This window comes from Giraffa tippelskirchi, chromosome 4 (assembly GCF_054371585.1).
Source record: "Giraffa tippelskirchi isolate mGirTip1 chromosome 4, T2T-mGirTip1v1.2.pri, whole genome shotgun sequence".
Lineage (NCBI taxonomy): Eukaryota > Metazoa > Chordata > Mammalia > Artiodactyla > Giraffidae > Giraffa > Giraffa tippelskirchi.
Genome location: NC_137278.1, coordinates 18548945 through 18570294, shown reverse-complemented (window position 1 = coordinate 18570294; position 21350 = coordinate 18548945). Strand labels below are relative to the sequence as shown.

Genomic DNA, 21350 nt, shown 5'->3' with positions numbered 1-21350 from the left:
AGATCATGGCATCCAGTCCCATCACTTCACGGAAAATAGATGGGGAAAGAGTGGAAACAGTGGCTGACTTTATTTTGGGGGGCTCCAAAATCACTGCAGATGGTGACTGCAGCCATGAAATTAAAAGATGCTTACTCCTTGGAAGGAAAGTTATGACCAACCTAGACAGCTAGACAGCATGTTGAAAAGCAGAGACATTACTTTGCCAACAAAGGTCCATCTAGTCGAGGCTATGATTTTTCCAGTAGTCATGTCTGGATGTGAGAGCTGGACTATAAAGAAAGCTGAGTGCCGATGAATTGATGCTTTTGAACTGCGGTGTTGAAGAAGCCTCTTGAGAGTCCCTTGGACTGCAAGAAGATCCAATCAGTCCATCCTAAAGGAGATCAGTCCTGGGTGTTCACTGGAAGGACTGATGCTGAAGCTGAAACTCCAATACTTTGGCCACCTGGTGTGAAAAGCTGACTCATTGGAAAAGACCCTGATGCTGGGAAAGATTGAGGGCAGGAGAAGAAGTGACGACAGAGGATGAGATGGCTGGATGGCATCACCGACTCAATGGACATGGGTTTGGGTGGACTCCGGGAGTTGGTGATGGACAGGGAGGCCTGGTGTGCTGCAGTCCTTGGGGTCGCAAAGAGTTGGACACGACTGGGTGACCGAACTGAACTGAAAAGGCTGCAAAGATCTTCTGCACATGCTTTTAAATTTTCCTCCATGAAAACTGGAAGTCAAAGCACTCTCTGAAGCTATTTTTAGGTTATCAACTACAGTTTATTAGTGTTTCTCATAATCCCATGCATAGAGACCTATGCTGAGCTGCAGAAAATAACAACTTTTACCTGACAATATGGAAGATGATGTCTAGAATAGAGAGAAAAATTAGAAACTTATGTCAACAACAGAGATGGGGAAGTGTAGAACAGGTCATGGGCATACATGGGAGCTCTGTGCCCACAGAACAGTCAGCAGTGACTTACAAGTCATCTCACTCATCCCAAAGCAGACTCTATGAAGGATCTTGGTAACAGATACCTTGGACAAGCTCCTCCCAGAGGCCTGGTGTCCGTCTGGAAAATGCCACTTTGAAACTAGACATATGTTCTTTGGTCACTAAATTCTCCCTTAAAGTAGTTAAAAGTCAGTGAGCCTTTTGATGCACAGCTGACTGAGGCACTGCAGGAAGAATCTGGGCTCTAACAGGTATGTCTGAAGTGTAAGTTGGTGCCTGGTTTGGGTTCACGAATGGGCACCTGTTCAACCGTGAGATGCCCAAGTGGCACGGGCCCTGAATACCTAGCCTTTCAGTATTGGTCGGGACCACCCCAGCGGCACCAGAAAAGGAAGGTCCGATGGCTGGTTCTCCAAGATTACCTTAGAACTCAGGAGAGCCTTCTGTTCTTGCTGCTACTCTTGTGCCTGCTGAGAGCCAATGACTAAAGACATTCTTTCTCCAACAGAAAAGAGGAAGGCCTCCGTTCCCCGGGTGCCCTCAGCTGTCAGAAGCTCACTCTCACTGTCTGTCCAACCTGAACAGGAAGACACTGCCCATCTCCTCCCCTCTTCAGCAAGGATCCTCTCTCCCACAGCGCTTTATTCATCCCCGGAAGTCTGTTTCTCGATTTAAAAGCTCTCTTAAATTTAGAGAAGAAATAATCTAACTCTATCTGCAAACACTGAAATTTAGTTCTTGATTAAGAATATCAAGAAGGCATTATTAGCCTTACTTTATTGATGAGAAAACTGGAGTTACCATTTTAACTAATTTGAAGAATCTTGATTTTTCTCAGGGGATATAAAATGACTCAATCAAATGAGTACTGTTGCAAAATTACATAAACTACAGAAATGTTAACCTTTTCTTCAAAGTCTCACAGAGTCAAAGTTCCAAGAACAGATATAAAACCTGTTCAAATCAGAAACCTATAGCAATGTACCCTCTACCACACAAGACAGTGTGTCTGAAAATTTATGAGCTGACTACATTTCAGTGTACTGAGGCTAAAATAAGTAACTGGGCTGCAGTTAAACAGCTGGTTTTAAACAATCAGGATTCACCCCTGCACTGTCTCTAATGCTATGCTCTTTCCCCTCTGCCACAGTGGACCTGAGCAGGCTTCCCTGTTGCTCAGTAGTAAAGAACCCGCCTGCAAATTCAGGAGATGTGGATTTGATCCCTGGGTCGGGAAGATCCCCTAGAGAAGGAAACAGCAACCTACTCCAGTATTCTTGCCTGGGAAACCCCATGGACAGAGGAATCTGGCATGCTGCAGTCCATGGGGTCACGAAGAGTTGGACACAACTTAGCGACTAAACAACAACAACAATGGACCTACATCAGAAGGAGAGCTCGAGGTCAAACAGTGAGACTGACTGAATTAAATATGCTACTCTCTTTCTGTTTTCCTTTGTTTGGATTTTTATAGGGAACTTTATTTTGGAGGAACAGTCCAGTTACAAATGACACAGGCTGACGTTTGCCGTCTTTTGTAACAGTGGGAAGCACAGATGGGAACTGATCCACCGTGGGAAACGAAAGAGGGAGGAATACCAGAAATGCAGAGGAAAGTCACGCAGGTTACGAACAGATGAGTACTGAGTACAATACAGCTCCCTGGACTGGATTCTGGATCAGAAGGAGGACACTAATATTACTACTTTTTAAATCTTCTGGCCACACCATGTGGCATATGGGATCTTAGTTCCCTGACCAGGGATGGACCCTGCCTCCCTTGCATTGGCAGTGTGGAGTCTTAACCACTGGACCACCAGGGATGCCCCCAAAAGGACATTATAGGGCTTCCCTGGTAGCTCAGTTGGTAAAGAATCCGCCTGCAATGCAGGAGACCTTGGTTTGATTCCTTGGTTGGGAAGATACCCTGGAGAAGGGCAAGGCTACCCACTCCAGTATTCTGGCCTGGAGAATTCCACAGACTATATGGCCCATGGGGTCGCAAAGAGTTGGACACGACTGAGCGACTTTCACTCACTCACTAATACTTAATAGAAATATTTTAAAAAGTTAGTTTAGATAGAGGGGTCTAGAAAATTCTAGAAAAAAGGGTCATAATGCTGGTGAGTCTGAACTGATGAAACTTGAGCTTTCAGACGTAAAGCAATAAACTTGAAAAATAAAGTAGGTGAATCTAAAGCTAGAAGAGGTAACATACTTTGCCCTGGCTTCCTCCCACTTTTGTTTTTTCTCATCAATAGCTTTCTTCATAACTTGGTACCATTTTCTGAAATCAAACCATGGTTTATCTGAAAGAAATGAAATCCATGATTATTAACCAAATATGTCACATTATTATAACACGTTGCTCATTTGAGTCTTTATTCACTGATCTGACTAAACATTTATATGCCAGCCCTTGGAAATCATGGAGGGACTGACTATCTCCACACTCTAATGTGACTCCTGAGCAATCTGCTGTCACTCCCTTCCATTCTGAGCTCTCACCTATACTGTGGCCCTGTATTATACCAAAACTACCTTTAAAAAAAAAAAAAAGGAATATAGTTGCTTTACACTGTGGTGTCAGTTTCTGCTGTACAGCAAACTGAATCAGCCATACATACACATATATCCAACTTTTTGGACTTTCTTCCAATTAAAGTCACCACAGAGCACTGAGCAGAGCTCCCCAGCTCTACAGCAGGTTCTCATTAGTGATCTATTTTATACACAGTAGCGCAGATCTGTCAATCCCAATCTCCCAATTCACCCCATCCCCCTGGCCTTTTCCCCTTTGGTAATCATATGTTTCTTCTCTACAGCTGTTTCTATTTCTGCTTTGCAAATAAGATCACCTTTACTATTTTTCTAGATTCCACATATTGAAACCATCTTTTTACATGTTTGTTTCTCCTAGATTTGACTATTACCCCCTTGAGAATAGAAGATATATTAGATAATTACACATATAAACAGTCTGATACAAGGTACAATTTATATATTTCTCAGAGTTTCTTCTTCTCTATATTTATTGTATCATTTAATTAACCTTTTATAATCACTTGATTGACTGGAAAAAAAAGTACCTTCTTTGTTCTTTTCATTATATTTCTTGGCAATATTAGACAAAGACCTGGAGATACAAATAAACAAATCAATTTATTTGGAAATCATTCATTTGAAGACAGTTAAATTTTGAATTCTTCTAAAAGAAAAGTATAGAACAGTACTTGAAACTGATGCCAACTTTTAACACAGAAGCAAGCACTGAAATAGGGAAGAAGACACTGCCACTCTTTGTTGGCATTTTAAGATTCTTTCACTTTCTAAATAATCTTTGAAGATACATAGTGCCAGAAACCAAAAGCTACACAGATGAAGTGCTAAATGACTCTTTAGAATTTGGGTATGATGATTTAAAACTCAGGAGAATGAGACACATGTGTATCTTCCTAAAAATGGAAGAAAACATGATCCAAACAACTTACTAAAGGAGAATGAAATCTCTGACAAATACCTGGGCCAAAACATTAGGTAAGGAGTAATTGCTGCTACTAGTCATAGTCAGTGTTCTATAACAACTGAGAGTCTCTACTTTCTACTGAGATATAACATATGGAGTCCTTTACTCTGAATAATTAGGGGAAAATAATACAATCTTTTCCTCCTAAGACTGACATACACTTACCATTCTAAATTGTCATCCAATAAAAAGAGCAGTTTCAATGCCACTACAATAACAGCTACAGCTTGCACATCATATTTAACAGTTTTTGCCTTTTTAGCTATAGGATCAAATCTCAGAAAATCCACTTCTCCTATTCCAGTTGCTTTTACCACTAGGCAGGTTAAATTATGCATTTCATCTGTTGAAGAATAAAACAGCAAAATGTGAAATTAAATTCTTGGTTAATAAGACCATACTGATGTATATATCCATGAGATAAGCTTTATCTTAAAATAAGAAATATACTATGCCAGAACTCTGAGACATACCATTTGTGTATAAAATAAACCAAAAAATGAAATGTGTATAGAAAAACAAATGGTCAAATCCTGGCAAGGTCTATCTTCTCCTATTCTGACTTCCCAAAACGCCTGCTATCTATGGGACATATCTTGGCACAGAATACACAGGCACACATCCATCTTCTATTGCTTCATCCACATTCCTTGTCTGTGTTTCTACAGCAATTTGCATTTACCTGAAACTAACTCTCCTGTAAGACCAAGGGCTTCTCTAAAAATGTGCACTCACTCGGGAAGCTAGGGAGCCTGGCTAGCACACTGGAAGGCCCGGTGTGCATCTCACCTGCTGTACTGCTTTCCCAGAGAAATTACACGCCCAGCACAGACTCATCTATTATTCAAGGCTGAGTAACTTGGGACTTGAAGCCAAAACACCTACAGCCTATATATTTAGGCTTTCTAATCATGAGCTTTGTGACTCCAGACTAGAGCCACTCAACCTCAGTTTCTTCATTTGTAAAATGGGTTATGGCGAGGATAAACATTAAAAAGATAGGACAAGGGAATTATACTTTGAAAACTCTGAATTACTAAGTAAATTTCTTTACTTACTAACTGAAGTATTTTGATTAAATTCAAGTAGAACAGTTGTTATTTACAAGACCATAATAAGTTGTATTGCATTTCTTATATACTGTCAGTCATTATGTCCTATTGATTCTATTCTCTTAATGTAGTATACAATACTTTTATAACAGTATAAATAATATTACACATAGTATATATATGTCTCTATATACAGTATTATATACACAATTTTATAACTATGAAAATGGTATTTCTTGAAAAATGTCTCCCCTATTTATTTAAAATTAGTATCTTGAATTGCTTCTCTTATACTAAAAGTACATAGTAATAAAAAAGCAAATGGAAGAAATTATGAGGATGGAAGCCAGGACAGGAGAGAAAAACTAAGATTCTGACCTGGAGTATTATGTGACCTGGAGTATTATATGATGCCTTGGCCATCAAGCAGCCAGGCGTCACTCAGCTTGCCTACATTTCATCTGAGATGAGAACACCCACCCATCCTCCCTTTCCACCTTCACAGATGAGGTAATACAGATGGAGGCACTTTGGAAACTCTACAGGGTTTCCCTTAAATTAAACAGACATGATTGTGAAAGCTGCCAGGAATTCTCTCTGGCCGGCTCCTCAGTCCCAGGATGAGGGACAAAACTAAGAGATGTATTTGGAGTTCAGTCAGAGTCACCAAAGAGGCAGTGCTTACTCAGCAAGGGTGTGTGTGTGTGTGACATGCTTGCTGGAAGCTGCTTTCTGCCCAGTTCCAGAGACGACATTGTCATACATAAAGGCACTGAGGAGGGGCATTCGTTGCCCCAGCATGCTTAAAACCACTTTTAGCTTTCTGGGAACCCGAAAACCTCTCTTTGAAAAAGGGCCAAGTACACAGATCTCTTCTTTTTGATCCACAGCACAAGAGAACTGTAGAGTGCAACCTTTCAGCTTTGAAAATGGCAATATTCTAGAGGTCTTCTTATAATCTCATGGGTAGGAGGCCAATCAATGTCACATTTCAGAATGTAATTTCTAAGGTGACGGGACCACCACATCTTAGCTTGTAGATCTATTTTGTTTACTGTTTCCTCCCACTATTATGTAATACAAACTCAGTATAGGACATTTATAAGATACATAAAGGGGGAAGAAAGAAAAAATGCATTACTATAACTTAGAAAAAGCACTTCAATATTTGGGTAAATTTACTTCCAATATTTTCATGAATATTTTAATTTTATATAGTTATGATTATACTATATATAATTTATAATTTGGCCTATTTCATTTTTTATTATGACACAGACATTTCCCATGCTTTTATATACTCTTCACAAACATGATTTTAAAAGACGCACACGGTTCCACTGAATATACAAAATATTTACTTAAACATTACCTTTCCATTGGATATTTATTTCTGATTTCTCAGTATTATAAATAAGGTCAATAACATTTGTGCACAGTTTTTTTATCTATATTCCAAATTATTTCTATTGAACACTTTGTGAGAAGTAAAATTTCTCTATCCTGGCTCTTTTTAATATGGTCTCTAAAACAGCACTTTAAAACATCAGATGATAGCAGTCTTTCTCTGTATATAATAGTGGTTTAATTCTACTTGTTACTCTCAGGAAGAGTTAGATGAGAAATACTATTAAGCTACACACACTGGTCAGAAAACACTGCCACCATCATTTCTGTCCAATAGCGTCTATGTGAGCTAGACACTTGCCATAACCCAGCCTGAGCCAGCTATTTTGGTAATTCCTTGCATTCTTTCCATATCTTAGTGTTCCCCATTATGAGCTCAGGATTTTGGAGTATATAAGAGAACACAGGAACCTGCCATATTTTGAAAAAACCACTCCAAAAGTAAATCAAAAAACCAAAATCCAAAACAATAAACTGATATATGTAACATGCCGAAGTGTAGAAATCAGACTTTCCAAATTCTGGAATCTTAATCAAAGAGCCAGTGACTTCTAAAGTTGCAGCAAGAGACATACATTCCTTAGCTTAATAAATGATACATTTGAGAAGCTTATTTTTTCCTCTTTAAAAAATATTTTAGAAGACTTAATATTTACATTTGTGTACATATGTTACTCCAATTTATGTTTATTTTTATAGCTAAAATTATATTATACATGCAGTTTTGTATATTGTTTTTTTCATATAACATGTCTTTTACTTTTCTATTAAAAATATATTTAATCACATTTTTTTATATTGCATAAGCAATAATATAGTCATGCCATGTTTGTATTTTCTGTTAAGAATAGAAACCCTGCATTTCTCACATTTCTAGTTTAGCAAGAAATTCAGGAATAGATTCCATCGGCGAATTCCGCTGGGGTGACCTGTGTCTTGGTATATTGTGAACAAGGGCTAGTGAGGCTGCCTTTGCATCCTACCAGACCTTCATCTCCATTTGTTTCGAGGAATGGAAATAGCAATATGTTACTAAACAATAAAAATATCACTGTAGATTAACTTCTGGGATTTTAAAAATTAGAATTATTTAATAATCATGCTTCATGCACATGAAGGAGTGCTGCCCTTTTTTGGCAGAGGTGCCTAAGTAATTAAGAATACATACTGAATCATGTGTTACTTGTATTCAGCAAAAACTTACTATAAAAACCAAACATTATCTCTCAAGCTTATCCCTCTCACCCAAAATAGAACTCATTACTTCTGAACAGTGTCCTTTTAACCATTTAAAATGGTCCAAAACATTTTAAGAAAGAATTTTGAAATTAAGCTTCATGTTACTATGGACCCTGTCAGGTGACTCTAACGGTCTCTGATTGAGAGGACTCAATACATTTTTCATAATAATTCAATAAGTCAAGGCTTACTCACCATATACACCTCACACTTACCAGGGAGATTGACTTCCATCAAGTATTTCATACACAAGATGTTTGGATGAAGATAGCAGTTTTCAGTTATGTCTGGAAAACGTGGCAAATCTAAAAATGTGGCAACTTCAATTATTTTTTTAAAGATAACTTCATAGTTAGGCCAAGACTGGAATGAAAGAGATAGTCAAGGTAGTGATTTTTGCAACATAAACTATTTTAAAAACTACTTTCTGATTTTAAAAATAACGTGTATTTACTGAATAAAACTTGGAGTATAGATTAAAAACATTAAGGAGAAACACCCATAAACCCCAAATATCCTCACTGAGCAGTTTTAAACAGTAATAGTGATAAATTAAAAAGCCACTAAGATTCTATCTGGCTCAAACAATTCTTACTGGCCTTACCCATGATATAGTGAAACCATTACTTCTTGCCAATCATGGAAGAATCTGGGATAAAGCTGCAACCCTACTGGAATTACGATGTCGTCATAATCCTGGCAAAGCAGGACTTCCCCTCTCGCCTTCCCTAACCAGCACTCTCTCGCCAACCTTCAAATTCACAGCTAACAGATTCAGTTCAGTGTTATATAACATTCACGTACTTCTATGTTGGAGATGACACCAGAGCTTAAGTCTAGTAGTTCAGTTCAGTTCAGTTAGTTCAGTCACTCAGTCGTGTCTGACTCTCTGCGACCCCATGAATTGCAGCACGCCAGGCCTCTCTGTCCATCACCAACTCCCGGAGTTTACCCAAATCCATGTCCATCGAGTCGGTGATGCCATCCAACCATCTCATCCTCTGTAGTCCCCTTCTCCTCCTGTCCCCAATCCTTCCCAGCATTAGGGTCTTTTCCAATGAGTCAACTCTTCACATGAGGTGGCCAAAGTATTGGAATTTTGCCAAGAGAACACACTGGTCATAGCAAACACCCTCTTCCAACAACACAAGAGAAGACTCTACACGTGGACATCACCAGATGGTCAACATCGAAATCAGATTGATTATATTCTTTGCAGCCAAAGATGGAGAAGCTCTATACAGTCAGCAAAAACAAGACCAGGAGCAGATTGTGGCTCATATCATGAACTGCTTATTGCCAAATTCAGACTTAAATTGAAGAAAGTAGGGAAAACCACTAGTCCATTCAGGTATGACCTAGATCAAATCCCTTATGAGTATACAGTAGAAGTGACAAATAGATTTAAGGGACTAGATCTGATAGACAAGAGTGCCTGATGAACTATGGACAGAGGTTCGTGACATTGTACAGGAGACAGGGATCAAGACAATCCCCATGGAAAGGTCTAGTAGTTAAAAACGTGCAATTCAGCTTTCTATTTTCTCACGTTAGCCTATAAGAAAGAGTATCTTACAGAATTCAGGAAAATGTATGAGCCAATATTAATAAATTAATTCTGTTCATTTTACGAGCACCCTTGTAGTTAATTTGGTATGCTATTTATATTTTTGCAATTTCCAAACATTCTTCTCATTGATACTATATATAATTTTTCCTCATTTACTTATTCATTCACATAAAAATATTAAATTTAGAGTCTATTCTATGCAAGATACTTTGGGAAATACAAAGAGGAATAAAGTGATCTCTTCAAGGAGTATATACTCTAGAAAAGGAGGTCAGTGTTCAAAAATAACTATAGGATAAGATAGCTGTTGAGTGCTACAACCAAGATTTTTTTTTAAAGATCTATGGGATTTCAGAAAACTAACATTTCTGACATGGTTGGACCTCATTAAAATTAGGCCAGAATACAAACATTCTGGAAATCTGTTTGGCAATATTTATTAAAAGTGAATTGGAAGTCAAGAGTGAGATTACTCTCAGGGTGCAGGTGATCATGACTGGAAGTGGGGATAGGATGGAGCTTCTAGGGTGCAGAGATGGTTGTTTCTTGATCTAGGGGGCTGGTTCAGGTAATGAAAGTTCATCAGGTTGGGTACATTTGTGACCTGTTCACTTTTCTGAATGTATGTCTAGCTTAAAAAACCATGGTAAGAGAGAAAGTTCAGTAAACTATTTTGTGTAACAATCACTTCATACATCACCCTATAGGAGAAATCATCTAACCAGCAAATTCAGAGTTGGCAAGACCTTTAAAAGTATCTGGTCTAAATTTACAAAACCCCTAGCAGGTGTATGTCTAGTTCTTCTTGTAAATCTCCAGTGATGGGAACTCAATACCTTTCCTGAAGGTAGTCTACACAATTTTTAATGCATTTAATCATTACAAAGTTCTTCCTTATTCTAAGTGAAAATCTGTTTCCCAACAATTTGTACCAATAATACTGCTATGTCATGTCTTGCCCATTTTCTAAACGTGTGAAGGTGTTTGGGAACCCATTGAAGGAACGAATACTTCTCTGTTCAATGTTACTTTGGTACATTCAGCTTACATGCAATTATAAAGCACAAGGGAATACTTAATAATGGTACTGGCTCAGATGGTACAGCGTCTGCCTGCAATGCTGGAGACCCAGGTTCGATCCCTAGGTTGGGAAGATCCCCTGGAAAAGGAAATGGCAACCCACTCCAGTACTCTTGCCTGGAAAATCCCGTGGACAGAAAAGCCTGGCGGGCCATAGTCCATGGAGTCACAAAGAGTCGGACATGACTGAGTGACTTTACTTACTTACAGAAAACAAACTGTAAATTTCCAGAATTTATAACTATGTCCAATTTTACTTTGCCTGAGGGTACAACCTTCTTTGTATTGTATTTATTTTGATACCAGTTTTTCAGTATCTAAACTTTTGAGTTTTATTAGGGAAAAAAAGGCTTTCAGTTTATGCTATATTAATAACATATGATCAACCTATAGCTGAAGAATACAAAGTAAATTTCTGTCTAACCAAATAGCAATGTGGCCTTTTAAGTCTGTTTCTAAATGCTGAGGTACAGTAATTCTACTTGTGTATGAAAATACTATTAACAACTGTATTTTAATCTGTAAATTTAAAAAGGAAAAAAATGACCCAGTCACTGAGCTGCTGCCAGGGACTCAGCGGCCTCCCCTTGCTTCCCGATGGAGGCTCCATCCCCCCACCCGCTTTCTCTCGCTGCCACCTTCCGCAGGCCATTTCCACTGAGGAAAAGGAATCCCCTATCCAGAACCTCCACTCTTTCGACCCCTTTGCTGATGCAAGTGAGGATGATGATCTGCTTCCCGCTGGCACTGAGGATTATATCTATATAAGAATTCAACAGAGAAACGGCAGGAAGACCCTTACTACTGTCCAAAAGATCGCTGATGATTACGATAAAAAGAAACTAGTGAAGGCGTTAAAGAAGAAATTTGCCTGCAATGGTACTGTAATTGAACATTCAGAATATGGAGAAGGAAATAAGCTACAGGGTGACCAGCACAAGAACATATGCCAGTTCCTGGTGGAGACCGGACTGGCTAAGGATGACCAGCTGAAGGTTCACAGGTTTTAAGTGCTTTTGGCTCACTGAAGCTTAAGGGAGGATTTCCTTGCAGTGAGTAGAATTTCCCTTCTGTCCCTGGTCACAAGTTTAAAAACCTCACAGCCTGTAAAACATAACCATAATTTGGGGTTTGCTTTTAACTTGGACTAGTGTAACTCCTACATGCAATAAACTGAAAAGAGCCAAAAAAAAAAAGTTAAAAATGAGAACTTATACTCTCAGTGACCTTTGGGAAAAGCTGTCTTTTTATCTTTATAAAATCAACTCATTTAGACATCTGCTTCATTTTGCCCAGAATTTGAAGTATCTTCTCAAGTTAACAATTAACGTTACTGACAAGATTTATGGTAACCCTAATCCTGCTTCCCTGGTGGCTTAAGCGGTAAAGACTCTGCCTGCAAGGCAGGAGACTGGGGTTCAATCCCTGGATCGGAAGATCCCCTGGAGAAGGAAATGGCAACCCACTCCAGTATTCTTGCCTGGAGAATTCCATGGACACAGGAATTTTAGTCATGGAGCTGCAAAGAGTCGGACATGACTAAAGTGACTTAGCACACAATCCTTTTAAATAATGCAGGTAGGAGATGAAATTAAGTACTTTTACCTGCAAACAAAACAAACCCTAGAGCAGTGAATGTTCCTCTTTGAAAAGAGGTTCCTCATGAAAAGATGCTCCTGCATCTCAGAAAACCAACTTAATGGATAATAAATTCATGACAAGTAATTGTAAGATCATTAATGAAAAGGAATCTAGTAAGCAAAAAAGAAGAATTGATGCTTTCAAACTGTGGTGCCGGAGAAGACTCCTGAGAGTCCCTTAGACCGAAAGGAGATCAAACCAGTCAATCCTAAAGGAAATCAGTCCTGAATATTCATTGGAAGGACTGATGTTGATGCTGAAGCTCCAATACTTTGGCCACCTGATGCAAAGAGCTGACTCATTGGAAAAGACTCTGATGTTGGGAAAGACTGAAGGCAAAAGGAGAAGAAGGCAGTAGAGGATGAGATGGTTAGATGGCATCACTGACTCAATGGAAATGAATTTAAGCGAACTCCGGGAAATAGTGAAGGACAGAAGAGCCTGGTGTGCTGCAGTCCATGGGGTCGCAAAGAGTCGGACACGACTTAGTGACTGAACAGACACACAAATATCCACACTGACATCCGCTACCTCCTGCCTCCAACATCACGTGAAATGGTGGCCCAACTGGCTCTACAGGGCTTGGCTATGGACTAACGTCCACACACATCTGCTCCTTTTCCAACCAAGCCAGGCCACTCTAGGGGCCTGCACCACCAGCTCAGCAAAGCATCCAACCTGGGGCGGGAGACCAGCAGGACTGTGACACGGCACCATTGTAGAGAATGGGATCACAGGATCACATTTTTGTTTTCATGCCATTGTCCTTAGCCTGGAGAGCGGAAGCAGGCTCTACTTTTGACAAGATTCCAAAACATGGATATAAAATAATTACAGTAAACATTTAATGACTGTGTTAGAATAGTCTTATTTTGACTTTCAGAAAAATGTATGCATGTATAGAACACACCTAAAGGAAGGATGTCATAAAAGTTGCTGGGCATTAGTGCTATATTTCATTTGGAATCTGCGATGTGTTAAGTAGAATAAGAGGACTACTAGAATACTGTTTAAAACTTCGCATGTTTAGTTCAGGTATAATAGTACTTTGTTTTATATTGGTCTTTGGTTATCCCCTAATTAGTCTACTTTTACCTCTAATTTTTTTTTTTGTGGAACAAGATGCAATAACATAAGACAGACAGAGGCAGAGATGAAAAGACTAGTCCATATTGCTCAGAGCACATTTCTATCAGAACCACTTGCAAGACGCTGATTTAAAAGTCCTCAATCGCACACCAGACTTCATACATCCATCCCTAACACTAGGTCTAAGAACCTGTAGTTTAAACAAACTCTCCACAATATTCTTGTGCAAAATAATAATAAAATAAAATGAAGCGGCTCTCCACCCCTTCTTCCTGGAGCCTGCAAGAGACCCTCAGACGGTTTTAGTTCACAAGCCTGATGAGAGAAGGGCACCCACACATTCCAGCGATGGCTAAGATGCTGCAGAAAGCCAGGAACAAGAGAGCACGTCAGCTGGTTTCTATTCACGCCGTCTAGCAGTAGTAATCCTGGAAGGGAGTGGGAGTGAGGGAACCTGAGAACACCTGTTATCATTACGTTCGTCTCAGTTTCCCTCAGGTAGATTTCAAACCTGCTAGATGATTACTCTAACAGAGGTTGCACAAACAATCCCAAGAGTGACATGCGGCCTACAGAGTAAGATGGTGAAAAAATCTGGAGTAAAGTTTGAAGACTCAGAGTGTATTAAAGCTTGATCCAGTGAGACAGTCATCTGGAGGGGCTCAAGAGAGTGACTGACAGCTCTGGAGGAGTCTTTTTCTTCCTTAAACCATCAGGGACCTAGTTTCACAAAGGGCGTAAGATTGCTCTGAGGTAAAATGAATCATCATGGCAAAGTGCCACTCAGTGGGTTTGGCTGAACTAGCATTGCATCTTTTCTTTTCACTCATTCAGAGAGGAGATCAGAATGTTGTTGATCAACATTCACAAAGCTGGAGATGTACTTCAGAATGGATTTCCAGGTTCCTCTTTACTGCTTCTTGCTGAGTCTAGTGAGGGATGACGAAATGACTAATTCTTGAGAGGCCTTAACTGTCAAGGACCATGGAAGAATAATATGTATGGCACATACTAACTGTTTAGAAATTTGTCTGTGGGTTTAAAACACATAAAGATGAAAAAAAAAAAAACAAGGCTGAAAATACACAAGTAGCCCCACTGTCTGCTAAGTCATTGGCAGAATAAATTCTACCTGTAAGAGAAAAGTCTGTTTAGGCCCAACTTTGGCTTAAGCAGCAATTTGCTTATCTGGTACTCTATACAGAGATGGTGTCTCTGAAAAATAATAGATTTTTAGTTTATTCTACCAGATGAACTGAAAGATTTTTGCTAGAAATAAATGAAGCTTCAGATCAGCACCACACTTCAGAAATTTGACTCAAAAATAAAGCAACAGAAGAGACAGAGGCAGAAAAAAGAGGAGGAGGTTATCTTTAAATTAAAAAATAAAGAAAATGAAACAGTTTAACTCCCAAGAGTTGGGAATCACAACTCAGAAAAAGGAGATGGTTGGAAATTCTAAAACTTAAATTTCAGACCTGTTTCCTCTCCTGAACTCAAGTCAGAGTAATGGCAGAAAGACAAACCCATGATCCACTTGGAAGAAGAAACAAACCACATCAATACTTTCTACCCTGGATCCCACTCCCCTATGTTGTAAAGTGAGTTTTGTCAGATTTGTTGTTATTGAGGCCCACTTGAATATTAACAGAACAATTTAATAGAAAGAAATAGTTCACACAGGATAAAGTTTAAGGGTCTTTAAAGCCTTTTTATCCCTCCTCCCTTTGGTTTTTTTTTTTTTTAAGGTGTGCTCAACTTTCTGGAATAACAAAAACAAAACAAAACCAAACACAGAAGAAAAACAGTCCCAAGCAGCCCACACACACAAAACTCCACTGGCATTATCTTCATCACCATCTCCTAGAACAATCGCACCTTTTGTCATTTCTGGTGGAGGTACAGCTGCTGAAGAAGCCAAGACTTAGTAGAGAAAGCTAAGACATGAAGGGAGAGAAGAAAATGCTTCCTTTGTTAACGAAAAGCTGTTTCCATTTAAAAGTTTCAACATACTATGGAATAGTGAATGCACTTTTGTGAGCAAATGCAAAGTGTACAATGAAGAAAAGCTGCCTGTCAACTAAGTAAACAGTCATCTGAAAGCATCCCAAACCTTCTCCACTTTTCTTGAAAAACATGGGGGGAGGGGGGAGGGAGTATGTACTATTAGTAGACACAGTGGAGGATGTGTCTAAAACGTATAGTAAATATGACACATAGGGCTTCTAGAGGGCTATAGATTCATTTAATTACAATATTAAGAAATCCCAAGGCGAATACGTTTTTTAAAAGACCACAAGGCTATAATCAATTGTTCTAGCATGCATTAAAAATGGCGTGCTTGGGAAAGCATTTTATTGAATTTCACAAATATTCCACTGAGTTTATTTTCCTTCATGAAGCAATGCCTGAAGACAGGTAAGGACAAGCTAGAGTTTCTGTTACACAACAGTAGGCTCTTGTGATAAACCTGATTACAATACCCTGTCAGAGGTGAACTTCCTGCTTTGCTATTAAAAAAAGCACAGGGCCGCACCCTTACTTATTGTTGTTTCGAAGCAAAAATTCAGCTGAAAAAAAGCTAATGCTACATGCACCTGTTAACCCAAACCTAAAATAAGACTTTCTATGGCAAAGGGAAACTAATAAAGAATAAAACTATGTCAGAAGAGATGACAAAGCACTGTAATATATTATTTATAGAGGAAGCATAAAATGAATTCCACATGCATTATGATTCATAAAACAGTTCAATTTGCATTTCTGGTCTGCTAGAATTATCTTAATTGTTGTAAATCTATCAGAAGTAACAAGAACTATACTTTTTTATATTCAAAGTCTAGTCTTCTGAAAACCTATGGTGAATACATTACTTTATGTGAAATATACTCTTGGTCCTGGGGATAAGACCATTTCAGAAACATGCTGTCGACTTGCCCAGACCAAGATAAACCTTATGAACAAATATATATTTATGAACCAATGACCAACTGAACAGGAGACGGTCATTTGGTTTGGCCTCAGGATCAGAGTTGGGAAAAACCTACTGAAGTTCTCCTTCTTAAGATGCATCTGTCCTCCAAACATTCTGCTTATTGTGGAATACCTACATTTAAAGTCACCTATCCTGTACTAAAGCATATTAGAAGCTGGTATCCAGAAGAGCAGACAATCCCCAAATAATTTCCATTTGATCTTGGCAGGGTTACGTGATTATTTTTGCAGCAGCCTAACCTTTGTCATTGGGCTTCCCTGGTGGCTCAGTCGGTAAAGAATCCACCTGCAATGCAGGAGACCTGGGTTCGATCCCTGGGTTGGGAAGATCTCCTGGAGGACGGCATGGCAACCCACTCCAGTATTCTTGCCTGGAGAATTCCACGGACAGAGGAACCTGGTGGACTGCTGTCCATAGGGCTGCAAAGAGTCAGACACGACTGAGCGACTAAGCACAGCACAACCTTTGTCATTGCTCAGTTTTCCTTAGGCGAGTACAAAACTTGGTTCTCATTCCTTCTCCTGGGAAGCAGAGGTTGGGGGAGGCCTGGGCTGAGCACGCTGGGTACCAGGGATGGGTACTGACACAGGATCAAACTAAGTCACAGACACTTCACATGAAATCACTGGTTTCACTTTGCAAACATCAAGTATTATTTTTCTAAAAAAAGTCATCCATGTAGCCTCAAACATACATTTTCTGACTTGGGTAATTTACTATTGGTTTCGGTACATGGGTGAGCAGTAGGAAGAACTGATAAGATTGTTAATCTCACCAGCTGGTTTTCATGAGTGATACTGACACACCCATAAATCAAGTTTGTAAATGTCCTTACTTATAAGCAGAAATTACATCCATTATGCATTTACCACTAAAATATCAGTGGAATGCTTTTTTATTTTTTCAGCCAAATGCCACTATTTAATAGCCTCCTGATAAATAATAAGTACAAAAGCAGCAGACTGGAAGCTTACTACTTAGGTAGAAAAAAAATCCCCAACAAATCTATTTGAAATCTTCTCTAAATAAAGTATTTAATTCTGTTTTTCAGCTATTTCAAATCATTTAATCAACAAACACAGAGTCCTTTTCCATGTATACAGAATTGTATTATATATGAGGTCTTACGTGTGTGTGTGTGCGCGCGCGTGCCGTGCCTGCTCAGTCATGTCTGACTTTGCGACGCCATGGACTAAAGCTCGCCAGGCTCCTCTGTCCATGGAATTCTGCAGGCAAGAATACTGGAGTGGGTAGCCATTTCCTACTCCAGGGGATCTTCCCGACCCAAGGATCAAACTTGCATCTCTTGCATCTCCTGCACTGCCAGGCAGATTCTTTGCCACTGAGCCACCATGGAAGCCCATGAAGTCTTATGGATGACAAAATAGAAGTACTACACAATTCCTACTGTCAAAGAGTAGCTAGGGATGCAAAGAATATACAAACATACCGACTGTTACATCTGCCCATGGACTCCTCCTTTAGACTCCCTCTGTGGTTCTCCCTCCAGAAGTAACTAATATCCTGAATTTTGCTTACCATGAACTTTTTTTTTAATAGTTTTATCATACATATAAATATACCTATATATTTAGTTTAACTTCTTTTTTGAGCTTAACAAAAATGGCATCATACTGTACCTAGTTTCCTAAGACTTGCCTTTCACACTCGACAGAATATTAGATTCATTCCTGTTGTTTGTATCTATAGTTGTTTAATACACTCTGTCTGACTATGTCACATTTTATTCCTTTTTCTGGTGACAGACATTTAGATTGTTTCCAGTTCTATTTGTTTGGTTTTTTTTCATCATCTAGCTGCTTATAGCCTTTTAGCCTTGTATCCTTAAACACTAATCTCCATCAATAGACAACTAGTGAGGTAATTGTGGCATAACTATTCTGTGCAGCTTCCAGAAAAATAAAAAGTTAAAGTTAGTATGTTAATTGTAGTTATATAAGAGATTAAAAGAAAACTAAGATCATGGCATCTGGTCCCATCACTTCATGGCAAATAGATGGGGAGACAGTGGAAACAGTGGCAGATTTTATCTTTGGGGGCTCTAAAATCACCGCAGATGGTGACTGCAGTCATGAAACTAAAAGATACTTGCTCCTTGGAAGGAAAGTTATGACCAACCTAGACAGCATATTAAAAAGCAGAGAAGTTACTTTGCCAACAAAGGTCTGTCTAGTCAAAACTATGGTTTTTCCAGCAGTCATGTATGGATGTGAGAGTTGGACTATAAAGGAAGTGATGAAGAACTGATGCTTCCCAACTGTGGTGTTGGAGAAGACTCTTGAGAGTCCCTTGGACTGCAAGGAGATCCAACTAGCCCATCCTAAAGAAAATCAGTCCTGAATATTCACTGGAAGGACTGATGCCGAAGCTGAAACTCCAATACTTTGGCCACCTGATGCGAAGAACTGACTCATTTGAAAAGACCTGATGCTGGGAAACACTGAAGGTGGGAGGAGAAGGGGACAACAGAAGATGAGATGGTTGGATGGCATCACCAACTCAATGGACATGAGTTTGAGTAAACTCCAGGAGCTGGTGATGGACAGGGAGGCCTGGCGTGCTGCAGTCCACAGGGTTGCAATGAGTCGGACATGACTGAGTGACTGAAATGAACTGAACTGAACTGAAGAGATTATCCCTATTCTTAGAAAATATATACTAAAATATTTAGGGATGATGTGCCATGTAAATGTAATTTACCCTCAATGATTCAGAAATAGAATTGCAGAGATAGATACAGTGATAGAACAGCACAAAGGATAAAACTGTAGGATAAAATAGTAATAACACTTGAATCTAGGTAAAGGATATATTTTTATTTTTGCAGCTTTTTTATAAACCTGAAACTATTCCCAAATAAAAGTTTATTAAAAAAAAAAAGCTCTCTAAAGATATACCATGTTCTTGGATTGGAAGAATCAAAACTGTTAAAATGATTCTACTACCTAAAGCAATCTACAGATTCAATGCAATCCCTATCAAATTACCAATGTCATTTTTCACAAAACTAGAACAAAAAATCTGACAATTTGTATGGAAACACAAAAGACTCTGAACAACCAAAGCAATCTTGAGAAAGTAAAATGGAGCTGAAGAAATCAACCTTCCTGATTTCAGACTATACTACAAAGCTATCGTCATCAAGACAGTATGGTACTGGCACAAAACCAGAAATATAGACCAATGGAACAAGAAAGAAAGCCCAGAGATAAATCCACACACTTATGGCCATCTTATCTTTGACAAAGGAAGCAAGAATATACAATGGAGAAAAGACAATCTCTTCAATAAGTGGTGCTGGGAAAACTGGACAGCTACTTGTAAAAGAATAAAATTAGAACACTTCCTAACACTATACACAAAAATAAACTAAAAATGGATTAAAGACCTAAACGTAATCATCAGAGACTATAAAACTCTTAGAGGAAAACATAGGCAGAACACTCTGATATAAATCACAGCAAGATCTTCTATGACCCACCTCCTAGAGTAATGGAAATAAAAACAAATGGGACCTAATTAAACTTTAAAGCTTTCACACAGCAAAAGAAACCATAAACAAAATGAAAAGACAACCCTCAGAATGGGAAAAATAATTGCAAATGAAGCAATGGACAAAGGATTAATCTCCAAAATATACAAGCAGCTCAATATCAGAAAAACAAACAACCCGATCAAAAAATGAGCAGGAGACCTAAACAGACATTTTTCCAAAGAAGGCATATAGATGACCAATAAATGCATGAAAAGGTCCTCAACATCTCTCATTATTAGAGAAATGCAAATCAAAACTACAATGAGGTATCACCTCACACTGGTCAGAATGGCCATAATCAAAAAATCTACAAACAATAAATGCTGGAGAGGATGTGGAGAAAAGGGAACCTTCCTGCACTGCTGGTAGGAATGTAAATTGATACAGCCGCTATGGAGAACAGTATGGAGATTCCTTCAAAAACTAGGAATAAAACTACCATACGACCCAGCAATTCCACTACTGGGTATATACTCTGAGAAAACCATAACTGAAAAAGATACGTGTACCACAATGTTCACTGCAGCACTATTTACAATAGCTAGGACACAGAAGCAATCTAATGTCCATCAAAAGATGAATGGATAAAGAAGTTGTGGTACATATATACAATGGAATATTACTCAGCCATAAAAAGGAACACATTTGAGTCAGTTCTAGTGAGGTGAATGAACCCAGAGCCTTTTAACAGAGTGAAGTAAGTCAGAAAGAGAAAAAAAAATATCATATATTAATGCATGTATATGGAATCTACAAAAACAGTACTGATGAAGCTCTTTGCAGGGCAGGAATAGAGACGCAGAGGTAGAGAACAGACTTGGACACAGTGGGGGAAGGAGAGGGTGGGACAAATTGAGAAGGTTAACACTGAAACTTATATGTTACTGTATGTAAAATAGATAGCTAGTGGGAAGTTGCTGTATAACACAGGGAGCTCAACCCAGTGCTCTACAACAACCTAGAGGAGTGGGATGGGGTAGGGGATGGGAAGGAGGTTCAAGAGAGAAGGGACACATGTATACTTATGGCTGATTCACACTGTTGTATGGGAGAAACCAACACAACACTGTAAAGCAATTATCCTCCAATTAAAAATTATATATATGTATATATATATAAAGGCTAATTCCTCCAAAAAAAAGGCTAAGATACAAGTGAAAAAGGCAAAGTGCAATAGTTATTGTTATCCAGATACAGTCTCATATTATTTTAAGCTTATACTTTCTATCAAAATCTCTGTAAG

The 21350-nt window shown here is 38.8% G+C and overlaps 1 protein-coding gene and 1 pseudogene across 1 annotated transcript in view; one reads left to right on the top strand and one right to left on the bottom strand.

Moving 5' to 3' along the window:
* TAF1B (TATA-box binding protein associated factor, RNA polymerase I subunit B) overlaps nt 1–21350 on the bottom strand; it is a 54525-nt gene that overhangs the window by 6694 nt on the left and 26481 nt on the right. The window contains exons 9-12 of the mRNA XM_081596464.1: nt 8392–8539; nt 4644–4821; nt 4042–4088; nt 3171–3261 (exon numbers count right to left, since the gene is read on the bottom strand). Coding sequence (XP_081452590.1) covers nt 3171–3261; nt 4042–4088; nt 4644–4821; nt 8392–8539 — 464 coding nt within the window. The remainder of the gene's footprint in view (nt 1–3170; nt 3262–4041; nt 4089–4643; nt 4822–8391; nt 8540–21350) is intronic.
* LOC145544476 (eukaryotic translation initiation factor 1 pseudogene) lies at nt 11369–11836 on the top strand (annotated as a pseudogene).